General features: G+C 39.1%; 1 protein-coding gene across 1 annotated transcript in view; it reads right to left on the reverse strand.

Annotated features, from left to right (window-relative positions):
- Positions 1-8,077: 8,077 nt before the first annotated feature.
- LOC129240510 (ammonium transporter Rh type B-B-like) overlaps positions 8,078-12,451 on the reverse strand; it is an 89,638-nt gene continuing 85,264 nt past the window's right edge. Inside the window, exons 8-9 of the mRNA XM_054876358.1 lie at positions 8,766-8,859; positions 8,078-8,668 (exon numbers count right to left, since the gene is read on the reverse strand). Of these exons, the coding sequence (XP_054732333.1) occupies positions 8,571-8,668; positions 8,766-8,859 (192 nt within the window). The 3' untranslated portion in view covers positions 8,078-8,570. The remainder of the gene's footprint in view (positions 8,669-8,765; positions 8,860-12,451) is intronic.

Consider the following 12,451-nt stretch of genomic DNA (forward strand, 5'->3'; position numbering starts at 1 on the left):
TGATGTTAAACTATTTGATTGATGAAACCCTATGGGATATAATAAAAACACTTTAATTCGGATCAATGATTTCGAAGAGGCAAATGCCAAATTTTACACAAGACTCAGGCGAATTATCTATGCAAAAAAAGACCGAAATAAAAGGTTTCATAAAATTTGTATACCAAAATATTATATCTAAATTTCTATTCCAACAGCCAGACAGGGCCTTCGGCTCGGTGATGGTGCCCTTGAAATTGGTCGGCGAATGCCTGATTTCACTCTCGATCGCATCCGAACTCTTTGATATAACGCTCATCTGGATACCATGTTACAGCGACTTTGCAGGAAACTGCGAGGCGGATGAGCTGCTAAGGGACCTATGAGGTAGTTTCCCGCAAAAGAAGAGGAATGGGATCGCCTTGGCTACCTGCGGTCTGCTCTTGGAAGAATGTTTCCAGGCCGCGTGTTGATTGGAGGCGCGCGAGGTATTCTCTGAGGTTAACAAAATCTCAGCGCTGAAATTTTGTGGGTACAATTACAGTTCTCGCAGATCCGCGAGGTATACCTTCTGTGAGCTCGACTTTACTACGAGTCCTTTCCGCGTCAATTGTATGAAGCATAAGGTCGAATCATCTCAGCACCTTAGCTGCTCTGCTCTTGTTGGGCTAAGATTTTGAAATCTTGGCTCTCATTTCTTTGCTGCACCTGCAGATGTAGCAGGCCTTGTTATTGACCAACTGACGAGGTTCATTTACAGCATGAAGCGGCTAATACAACCGCAACTCAGTAATCGTGCTGTCGTCATCCATCCACGATTAATTTTTTTAAGGAAATGAATCGATGGTACTCTGGGGCTTTCAGGGTTATTTATTTTTAGACCACTTCTCCTTATTAGAAAAGATCCCAACTAGTCTTACTTTATGCCCACTTGAGTCTATTTGTGGTTGAAAAATAAAGCAAAATTTAATATTAGTTTAGGGCAAAAAAAATCCTTTACTTTTGCGCAAATGGTTTAAACCTGTTTTATGTCGATTTTTCGCTTCTTTGTGATGCCACCATACTAACATGCCGGTCAACTTCTATTATTTCTCTGATTTTATAGACATTTTCTTTAACATAAAATGCTTGAACGAAATCGACGAAACCAAAATTGCACTTAATTAACTATTATCCAGGGTCCGGTACTCGAAGCGTTACCAACTTCATACCGCTCGCGCAGCTGATGTACGGGCATCAGCTGTCTGTTAGTTAGCTAAATGACAGTCCAGAGTATTGTTTACAAACGCGCGAGAGCATTTTGCCCAGAGTAAACGCGTAAAAAGAAAATCAGTTAAGGGTTTCAAACGGAATAGTGTGATTGCATTATATTTGGCTGAATAATCACAACCAGCGATTGTTCGTGAGTTCGAGCACCTTAAAGCACAATTGCTCGTTACAAGCATACTAGTAGCATCGCGAAACTTCATAGAGGTGGTCATCAAAAGATTGCAACGTGACGTGAAATGGTTCAAAAAGTGAAGAAGCGACTCGACCGAAATCTCCGACGAAGTGCCAATCAAATGGCGATAGAACTGAAAATATCTGATCGTAGCATCCGACGCATACTGAAAAATAATCTCAAAGTCAAGCCTTACAAGATCCAAAAAGCGCATGATCTCACACCAAAGCAGCAACAAGCCAGACTTGAGAGAGCTTGGCCGAAAGCGGTACATTTCCAAGCATTGTGTTTTCTGACGAGCAAATTTTTCAAATTGAACAATTCGTTAACTCCCAAAACGATAGGGTTTATTTCACCAACTGAGACTTTGAGTCATCGATTGGCAGAAGGCAACAGATGGGCGCTTTCCAATCGTTTTCATTGCGCCTGGCGTCAAGTTAAACGCGAAATATTATCGGGAAAGCATTTTGGATGTTGCTTTCAAACTGTGGGCAGACAAACATTTCGGTGGCATTGAGCGCGAATGGGCCAAAATACCTGCAAGTCACATTCGGGCAGCTGGCGATTCGTTTCTGGACCGTCTCAAGGCCAACGGTCATATTGAGCAAAAGTAAATTGATTCTTAATTTTGTATTAGTTTCACACATTTTTTACTTTGAATTGAATAAAAGTAATTTTCCAAACTAAATTTATGACCTTTTCAATTGTAGTATCGGCACCATAAACACCATTCGCGGTTACTACGGCCTGCCTTACATTTTCGCTTCTATCATAGAAAAACTGTGAAATGTACCGAATTTTTCTTTGTTGACTTCCACTGTAACTCACAACTGAATGGAAAAAACAAAAACAGCAAACGAATTTGTTTAGCGCGAAACGAGCATAACTTGAAATTGTTTGATCGATAGTTTACGAGATATCGATCACTATAATGCATCCATCTACCGATAAAATAATGAATTTCTTTTCCACAAACTAATATTACCAAAATTCTAGCTTTTGAGGGTATAGCGATCGCCGTAGACCAGTTGATATGTGTGTGACTACTATTCAGTTGGCCTAGTTTCGAAACCTAGTGCAGGCAAGAAACATCGAACAATACCAAAACATTCTTCGAATAACTATCGCTCTTCGGAAGGCAATGGCAAACATCCGATTGTATTTCTGCCATGAAAAAGCTTCTCATGCATACCATCTGCCGTTCGATGGCAGACCCTCCATTTGTGGAATAATGTGGAAGGTGATAAATCACAAATTGGATGCATACGCCAATCAATTAACGCTGATTTATTGGCATATACACATAAATTTACGATAATTTTAATATGTACAACTTTCAAACAATGCAAAATGTGATAAAATGAGCTCAAAATATTGTTTAGCATACGGCGTCCGTGTGTATTATGCGTTTGCATGTATGCACCATAACTCTTATCGGTACGTTGCAAGGCAACATGTAGCTGCTAATTAGTAGAAAATTATGAGAAACCTTAACCACTTTATTAAATTGCACTTAGCACCTAAACAAAGATGAGCTAACCTATGCGTTAATAACGATTTGGCTAACTATTTCAATAGGGATTATTATTCCACTCATATGCACATACAGTGCGATTAATAACTAAAGCACTGGAACTAATTGATGGGTAGGCAGGAAGGGTGGCTGTTGTAATGACACATTTACACCTGTCGTAGATCCATTGTGATACTACTGGAACTTCTCCTTACACTTACACATACACATACACTTACACTTACTTTAAGAATGCTGTACCAAGACAAGGAGACTTCGCACCTCCTTGTCGCCAAGCCTTCACACACACGTCGGAGGTGTCGGCCTGTTTCTTCTTCTCCCGTGTTAAGACAGCTTCTACAAAAATTGTAGTATGGAAGTCCCAACCTTCTGGCGTAGTTATCTATTAAACAATGATCAGGTAATACACCTACCATATTTCTTGTACCTTATCCATTAAATCTTAACAGGCTTTTTGTATTTACCATGTTGATGGTTGCTCTTTCTAAAGGGTGGTCAGATTGGAGGTACTTCTTCCAATAGGGTTTTTTTGACAGATCATATGTGAGTACTGTCAAACTAAATACATACAAACGTCTTTCAGTATTCATTGACATTTCACCATGGAAAGACTTACGCCTCAACAACGTTTACAAATCGTATAATTGTATTACGAAAATCGACGCTCAGTAAGAAGTGTTCTCGGGCGCTTAGGTTAACTTATAGCGTTCAGCGATTTAGACCCATTTTTGGCTTAATGACTGCGTCAATAAGCAAAACTACCGTATTTGGGGGCGAGGCTGGGGCAATGTACAAGTGAAAAGCCGGATGCCGGGAATTGAACGCCGTGATCTCCAAAACATTTGGTTCCAACAAGACGGACCGTCGTTTCGGTTAAAGTTATTCATGAGATATCGATCGAAGTCCTCCAGCGACTCATTCGAAGTTGGTGTTTACGGATGGCCGGATTATGGCGCAGTTGCGGCTAACATTTGAAAGGGATCATAAAAAATAAATGTTATGAATGGCTCTACACAAAAATAATAATTATTAGCCAATAAATTTGATTTTCGTTGTTTTATTTCAATTTAAATACGATATCTCTAAATTTATCACCCTTCTTAGTAACTTACAAGTGGCTATGCGCATGGGTATCAACGTCTAATTGATAAGTTTTGATAATTTATTTGTTTCTAATTTAATAATATATTAATAATTTTTATTATAAAAACATAGTCCCATAGTCCGTTCCATATAAATACAACTTTAAAATTTTATGCAAATTACAAAAAAGATTAAAATTTTCATTAAATGTTCCAACTTTTTAATAGAACATTTAGGAAAACTAAGAGCACGCACTTTTATTGCCCATTGAAATTCGTTATTGAAAGTTTGCTTTTATAATAGTTTTTAAACATTTTAGAATAAGGAATACTTTTATGAAGAAAACATGATTTGAGAATACTTGTTTTGTAATTCTTGAAGACTGTACTTAGTAATTACCGCAAATTTCATAGCATACTGCAAATCATTAAAAAATACCGTGCATTTGCAATAATGATACAATTCAAGGTTCCGTCGTCTGAATTCGCTATGTTGCCAGGCTCCATGAATAATCGAACAAGGGAATTATTTGTTTGTGAAGAGGAAGAGGAGGCGAAAGCAAAGATGATACACACTCACATTCTTTCTACGGCGTCATTCGCCTAAAACTATAAAAAAAAAAAATACATTTGGACGCCTTATATTAATTTGAGCTTTCACAATTTAATACGCGGCACTTCGTTTTTACTAATATAGTTTGTTTAGTACAAATGTCACAAATCACAATATTACCAAGCCATTCACTGAAATTTTACAAACATGCAAGTTCTTTGCCTCCTGTTTGTTTTACATTGGTAGGGAGCCTGACGTCAGTCTTGTCAAAATCACGAAAAATAAATTAACTGATTTGAGAAGACGCTACCTTCAGTATTCAATTCGCCTTTGTGTATCTGCTCGCTAATGTAAACTGCGACGCTTCGTGAGATCGATTTTCAAACGAACGATTCCGAACGGCGTCTCGACGTCAGTTGTTGATTAAATTTTATCTCACGCATACTTTAAAGTCATCGTGGGGTCAATTAAATTTTCTGGTTTTATCGGACATACATATACTGATAGTGCCGCTGATTCGCGTCTGAACGCCGCAAATCGTGGGCATACATAAAATAGATGCCCTTGCTCTTTATGCTGTACTGGAATTACAGACGACTTGCCAGGAATTGCGTTAGCTGCAAATTGATCTCATCATAGTTTCAGTCAAGGTGGATTTATTATAGGTGACAGCATTCACCCAGCTGAATTTTTCGCTGTAGGTATGGCTTACGTCAAAATGATAGGCTTTGTTTGTATGGATTGGTATGTTTACATTCGTATTGTATTGTATTTTGACTTGATGCTTGTACCAAAGGCAACAACAAATACATGTAGGGTTTTACTTATATGTGGTTGCTGTCACCTATAATAAATTCGCCTTGGTTTCAGTTCAATCATCTTTCGATTTTGGGATTAGCATGTAATCCACTCTCCGTTTGTCGAGTTTTCGAAATCGCTGCTACGTTAGTGTTGCATTGCTTCATACGTATACCGATGGATATCATGCCAGCGTTCACCATTGCAGCTTCATCCGAAATAGTTTTGTATGCGCTTATCCCTATCAGGTAGGTCCCTAACTGTAGGTCACTCCATTTGTAGAACAACATCAAGACGCACACCACAAATAGGAGGATGAGCTCGGCCAAACATCTAACAGAAGTGTACGCGTATTTTGTATCCCCCTCAGTGCGCAAAGTCTGACAGCAGGGTGGATGCAATGATACTATTAGTAGCCTGCATTTGTTACTTCTCGGCCCACCCACGTTCGGAAGCATATGCATGAGAATTGTCGATATCAGTAACTATGGTTTGACTAGTAAGAATGGCAAACTGTGTTAACATTTCTGTACGGTAAGGTTTGGCAAATTATCATGAATCGTTTAACGCCAGAACAACGCTTACAAATTGTGGAAATTTACTTTTAAAAAGTAGTAAAAAATAGTAAAAAATTGGAGTGATCGAATGGGGTATATAAATCGTAGTTGCGGCGAAGATATGCCGGATATCATATTCAAAATATAAATACCATGAAATCTACCAGATTATAATAAAAACAAATTCATTCCAAACATTTTTCTGTTTTGTACTATTATTTAGAGTTCTCAAGCTTTTGAAAACACCCAATATTATATATGTATGTGGCTCAAAACTGAGTCGGTCGTCAATTACAACACTCAGATATTTTAGTTGGAGTAACGATTTAAATTGTTGATGATGTTTCTGTTTGATATAAGGGCTGGCTCTGGTTTTTTAAGGGTACTTATGAGACCGCTTTCGTTTTCTCCCCTGGCCAGTATGTAAGTGTTGCAATAGCAATATTTGCTTTGGATTCCTTTATTGGACGCCAGTTTGGCTACAACCACCATAGGTATATCATCCGCAAAGCCAATGACATGTACATCTGAGGGGAATGGGAACCGAAACACTTTATCGAAAGCACTGCTTCATAGCGTAGAGCATAGCACAGATCCCTGTGGCATACCTGCTGTAATCTCATGCTTTTTTATTCCATCAGCTGTGATATATTCCAGAACGCGATTGTGCAGATAACTTCTGAACAAGCTTCTTCAGATTGAAAATGTTGGCTGGATTAGTTAGTTATTTTAGCCCCGAAGACCGTGTACCCAGTATGCGGAGTTGAAGGCAAGTTGGCACCTAAGGTCTCGATTGTGCAGTCTTGTTTATCACCACCTCTCCATCATTTGCAGGAACAGCATTCTTCAGCTCCTTAGTCTGGAATCTTTGTATTTGCGATGTGTTGCTATAGCTGGTGTATGCCTATAGTTGAATCTCATACGTCCAGATAGGCTTGCGTTGGCAGCATTTAATACTACTTTTTTATTGCCGCTGCAGTAGACCTTTGTTTTCAGAAACTACATTAACTGCAAAGAAATGGAACCGATTTGTACTCTACTGTTGTACTCTACTGTTTATGAGGAGATCCAAAAGCTTGCCCTTCATGTCAAGCAGGCATAGAGAACGGTAGGATTCTGGCATTTCTATTAGCTTCCCTGGCTTCGGGAGCAGCGCAAGCCTTTGTATCTTCCAGAGATTCCGGAACGCGCCATGTTCAAGATACAACTGCGTCTCCCGAGCAAATATCTGTTGGCCCTCTAGATACACATACATACATATGCGCACACTTGCCCACGGCCAACTGGGAGTGCCGTATAAAGATAATTTTGCTTTGCAAGCCAATAACTTTGCAGCACTTAGCGAGGGTCACTTATTGTAAAATGTACACACAAACATACATGCATGTGGGTAAGTTTGTTTGTTAATTTTTTGGCCTTTCTTGCATACACAAAAGATACACAAGAAACTTTTTAATGAAATAATGCGAAATTTTATTGTTTTCACTTTACTTTTATACAGCTTTTGCATTTTCATTTAATGTTTGAAAGAGTTCTTTTTTCTTTGTATACATACATACTAAGTTGCATGCACGCATACATATACTCGTATATATATGTACGTGTAGATAAGTATATTCATAGAACACAAAATTCACAATTGTCTGTGATTTTTGTCATTTATCTCATCTACATACATATGCACATAAATTTCATTTGTAAACACCGCGAGAGTACAAATTATTCTTGGGTGCAATGGCATTCCAGTTGCGTAACATAATTGGGCGCCAACGTATTGCTGACACTGTGTCGGCGTCTAAAATCTGTAAAAGTTTGTCGAAACTTTAAATAAATTCAGCAAAAATTATCACAAATTGGCACAACAGTTAGGTGGCACGGCAGTAAATGGCGAAAAAAGTATGTAAGAGAAGAAAGAGAGAGAAAAAAGGCAAATGTAAAGATACACAGAGGCAGACAAATTTATTTAGATGGAAAATGTGCAAAATTCTCATTTAGAATGTGTGAATAGTAAATGTGCGTAAAAGCACTGCAGTGATTAAGCAATTCCATTGAAAAATATTGTAGATAATACATATAGAAAAAAAAACTTTACGCCAAGTTAAAAATAAAAACAACTAGTGTCATTAAAACTAATTACAGTTTCAAACAAATACGAGGGCTACCCTTTATGTTTCTGGCACAACGTTCTGACTTGGGTCAAACTTTCCAATGGAAATGACAGTTGGTGCCTGACATCACTAGAATCGCTTGAATCCAGAAATATAAATAGCAACCCTCGTGTGCATACATTTATTATATTTGCAATAGGTCTGAAAATTCTTCAAAATTTTTCGTTTTTGTATAAAACATAATACATATTCGATTTTACTGTACAAATGCAGTAGTTTAGAAATAACTAAGTGTTGACATAAAAATGTGGAAATAAAAACTATCTAACAACTAGTAAAAATGGTTACAAAGCATAAACGCATACAAATAACATAAATTGTTGGACTATATAGAAGTTCAGAGCCACTGCTGCACTGCTTCTATTACTAAGTAATCTACATACGAAGTATTGAATACTTTCAAATAAAAAAAAACACAAAAAACAAAAACAAAGCACAATCCAGAATTTTTCACTTTACTAATCTTCTTTGTGCTCGGGCACTTCCCAGAACAATTCATCCTGATGTTGCTCGTCCTTTGACAAAGTGCGCATGCCGGTATATTTCAGCGCAGCGCCTGAAATATATAAACAAGTAAAAATGAGTAAAATTTAATTAAGGCAGAAATTACAAAAAAAAAAAATGTAATTGAGTTATTTGTCAAAGCGGATTACCTGTTAAAATTCCTCCAACAATAGCCACCAGCAAGGTAACTGCAATGCCGCAAAGCTGATAGCCAGCCTGAGCAGAGGCGGTGCGGTCATAGCCCTAATAAAATAAAACATATTTTTATTTAAAGGAACGCCAAGGGTTATTTTATTTACTATGTGCACTGTAGATAAATACAATTTTACTGGAAATGTTGTCCTAGACTTTGTTGAATTCTAAATACAACTCTGCAAACCAATCCTACTCTCTTGTACTTCACTTACATGAAACTTTATACTTGTACAGTTATACGTTAGATAGTAGGCGATGACAAAAATGTAAAAACGGCAGTGAGAATAAAAACGTGAATTGCATCGACACGACTTTTTCTTTCTCTGCGCGGAAATACTGCTTCAAAATGGTTATGGGCCCAGGTATCGATTTGGGTCTCTAAGTTCACGGTCAACATACATAAATAGAAGTTGTAATAATTCGGTTGATTTGCTTATCCGGTGTTAAAAGCAATAGTCGCGGTAAAATGGCTAACGCTTTAGCCAACATCGAAAAATTAAGTGGGGAAAATTATACCACTTGGTGTATTCAGTTAAAGAGTTTATTGATTACTCTAGAATTGTGGAGTGCAGTAGTGGATAAGTGTCCGGAGGAGGAGCCTGGAAAGACCAACTGGATAGTATGCGACAGGAAGGCTCTCGCTACTATAACGTTGAGCGTCAAGCCAAGTGAACTGATACATATTAAAAACTGTACCACAGCAAAAAGTGCATGGGACACGTTGAACGCGCTCTACAAGGCAGATACAGCGTGTAGGAAAGTGAACCTATTTAAAAAACTGATCCGATTTCAATTCAGAAGCAGTGAGAAGTTTTCAGCTCAATTGAAGGAGTTTTGCTGTATTGTAGATGACTTAAAAGAAGTTGGCATATCCATGGAGGACGACTTTTTGTCAATTTTGTTGCTTTGCTCATTACCAGACGAAATGGAGAATTTTGTGGTGGCAATCGAGAGCAGGGACGCATTGCCGAAATTGGATAATCTCGTCGCGAAGATTCTGGAAGAGGAGCAAAGGCACGGCGACAAATGCAGTAGCGCAGAAACGGCTTTTTCGGCAAACGAATCGAACAAAAGTGCGGACTGTGTAAATGGGGTTAGTGATGACGCGAGTGATTGGCATAGGCGGTTTGGCCACATAAATACAAATGATTTAAATAAACTTTCAAAAATGAATATGGTAAATGGTTTGAACTTTAAAATTTCAAAAAACATTGAATGCTTTACGTGCGCGGTATGCAAAATCCATAGTAAGCCTTATGTGAACTATAGCGGCGTTTACACAAAAAGTGTATTGGAACTTGTACATACGGACTTGTGCGGGCCTATGGGTGTGAATTCGGTTGGCGGTGCATCGTATTTTATATCATTTATAGATGATTACTCGCGATATAATGCAGTGTATTTTTTAAAAAGAAAGTCCGAAGCATTCGAAATGTTTAAAATTTTTGCTGCGACCGCGGAGAAGCAGACTGGCCGCAAAATAAAAACAATTCGTAGTGACAATGGGAGAGAATTCGTCAACTCTCAGTTTAAAAATTGGTTACGAGAAAAAGGCATTCGGCATCAAACCACTGTGCCGTACAGCCCTCAGCAAAACGGTGTGGCTGAAAGAGCCAACAGAACTTTGGGGGAAATGGCGCGATGCTTATTAAGCTCTTCTAAAATGCCACAATCATTGTGGGCTGAAGCGGTAAGCACGGCGGTATATATTAGAAACAGGTGTCCTACGAAAGTTTTAGGTGCAGTTACACCTTACGAGAAATGGCATGGGCGGAAACCATCGGTTGCACATTTCCGTACGTTTGGTTGTGATGCAGTGGTTCTGCAAAAGGGGCCAAGACCACGCGGTAGTAAGTTTTTGCCGAAAGGGGTTAAGCTAAAGTTTGTTGGCTATCACCCAACTACGAAAGGTTATAGATTAATTAACTTACAAACGAATCAAATCACAATTGCACGTGATGTCATATTCTTCGAAAATTCATTTGAATTAAATTTAAGGGACAGTGATGTCAACGAAGAAACATTTTTTGTTGAACTTCAAGCAAAACCGAGTAGCGCTGAAGAAGTGTTAGTAAGCGAAGACAGACGTGACGAGCGGGAAGACGAAGGCAGCGAGCATGAAGAACATGAAAGAGCTGAGACTGAGACTGATTACGAGGAGGCTGTTGCTGTAAACAATAACAAGAGGAAGCGAGGAAGGCCAAAAATGGTGCGTACAGGAGGTGTAGGAAGGCCGAGAAAAGTCTATTGTACAGAGGCTGGTCCGGAGATGCTGAACTCTGTTATTGAAAATCCGAACACGGTCAGTGAGGCGCTAAACTCTAAAGATGCTGACAGGTGGAAAGAGGCAATGAGAGTAGAGTATGAATCGTTGGTGCGGAACGCAACATGGGACTTGGTGGATCGACCAGCTCATAAAAATGTTATCGGCTGTAAATGGGTTTTCGCAATAAAACGTAATCCGGATGGCTCAATTGAGAAGTTTAAGGCGAGGTTAGTTGCGAAGGGTTGCGCACAAAAATACAATGTGGATTACTGCGAAACATTTGCTCCAGTGGTACGTCATTCAACAATTCGCCTAATTTTGGCATTGGCCGCGAAACACAAGTTGCTGGTTAACCACATAGACATTGTTGCTGCATACTTGAACGGCGATTTGGAGGAGACGGTTTATATGTGTCAGCCACCCTTGTTTGGAGATTCGAAAAATGTTAATAAGGTATGCAGACTTAAAAAGGCTTTATATGGCCTGAAGCAAGCCGGTCGAGAATGGAACCGGAAAGTTACGCAAATATTGGTGAAGATGGGATTCGTAAGGTGCAAGTCGGACCCATCGGTTTATATTCGTCGTGGTAATGCGAATGTGAGCATTATTGCTCTCTACGTAGACGATATGATCTTGGCATGCTCAAACAAGCATGAGATGCGGAGTATAATAGAAGCGTTGAATCAATACATTGAAGCGGTCGATCGCGGGAAGATATCATTTTATTTGGGGATGGAAGTTGAACGGGATGGTGATCGAGGTGACATTACTATACATCAGAAGCGATATGTCGAGCAACTTCTTCAACAATGGGGCATGGAAGATTGTAAACCAGCGGCAACTCCATGGGCTCCAGGCACGGTGCTTCATAAATGTGACAAGCAGTGCAGTAACTTGAAGGCGAAGGACTACCAAAGTCTTATTGGCGGGCTGATGTATCTGGCTGTCATATCTCGTCCGGATATCGCGCATGTGGTGTCAAAGTTATCTCAATATAACTCACATCCGCATACAGAGCACATGCAGGCGGCAAAATACGTTCTTCGATATTTGAAGAAAACCCCTTATGGTAAATTAACATTTTCTGCTAATTTTGAGAATTTTGTATGTTTCACAGACGCTGCCTGGGGTAGCGACAGCTTGGACAGGAAGTCCTATACAGGTTATTTTGTTACAATGGCTGGTGGAGCAATTGCTTGGGAGTCGCGAAAGCAGTCTGTGGTTGCGCTAAGTTCGATGGAAGCTGAGTACATAGCATTATGCCAAGGTACTAAAGAAATAGTTTTTCTTCGTGGTCTGTTGAATGAGTTGGGTTACCTGGAATATACAAGAGGCCCTACTTTGATTTTGTGTGACAACCAGAGTGCGCAATTT

The sequence above is a fragment of the Anastrepha obliqua genome, chromosome 3 (genome assembly GCF_027943255.1).
Source record: "Anastrepha obliqua isolate idAnaObli1 chromosome 3, idAnaObli1_1.0, whole genome shotgun sequence".
In the NCBI taxonomy this organism is placed as follows: domain Eukaryota; kingdom Metazoa; phylum Arthropoda; class Insecta; order Diptera; family Tephritidae; genus Anastrepha; species Anastrepha obliqua.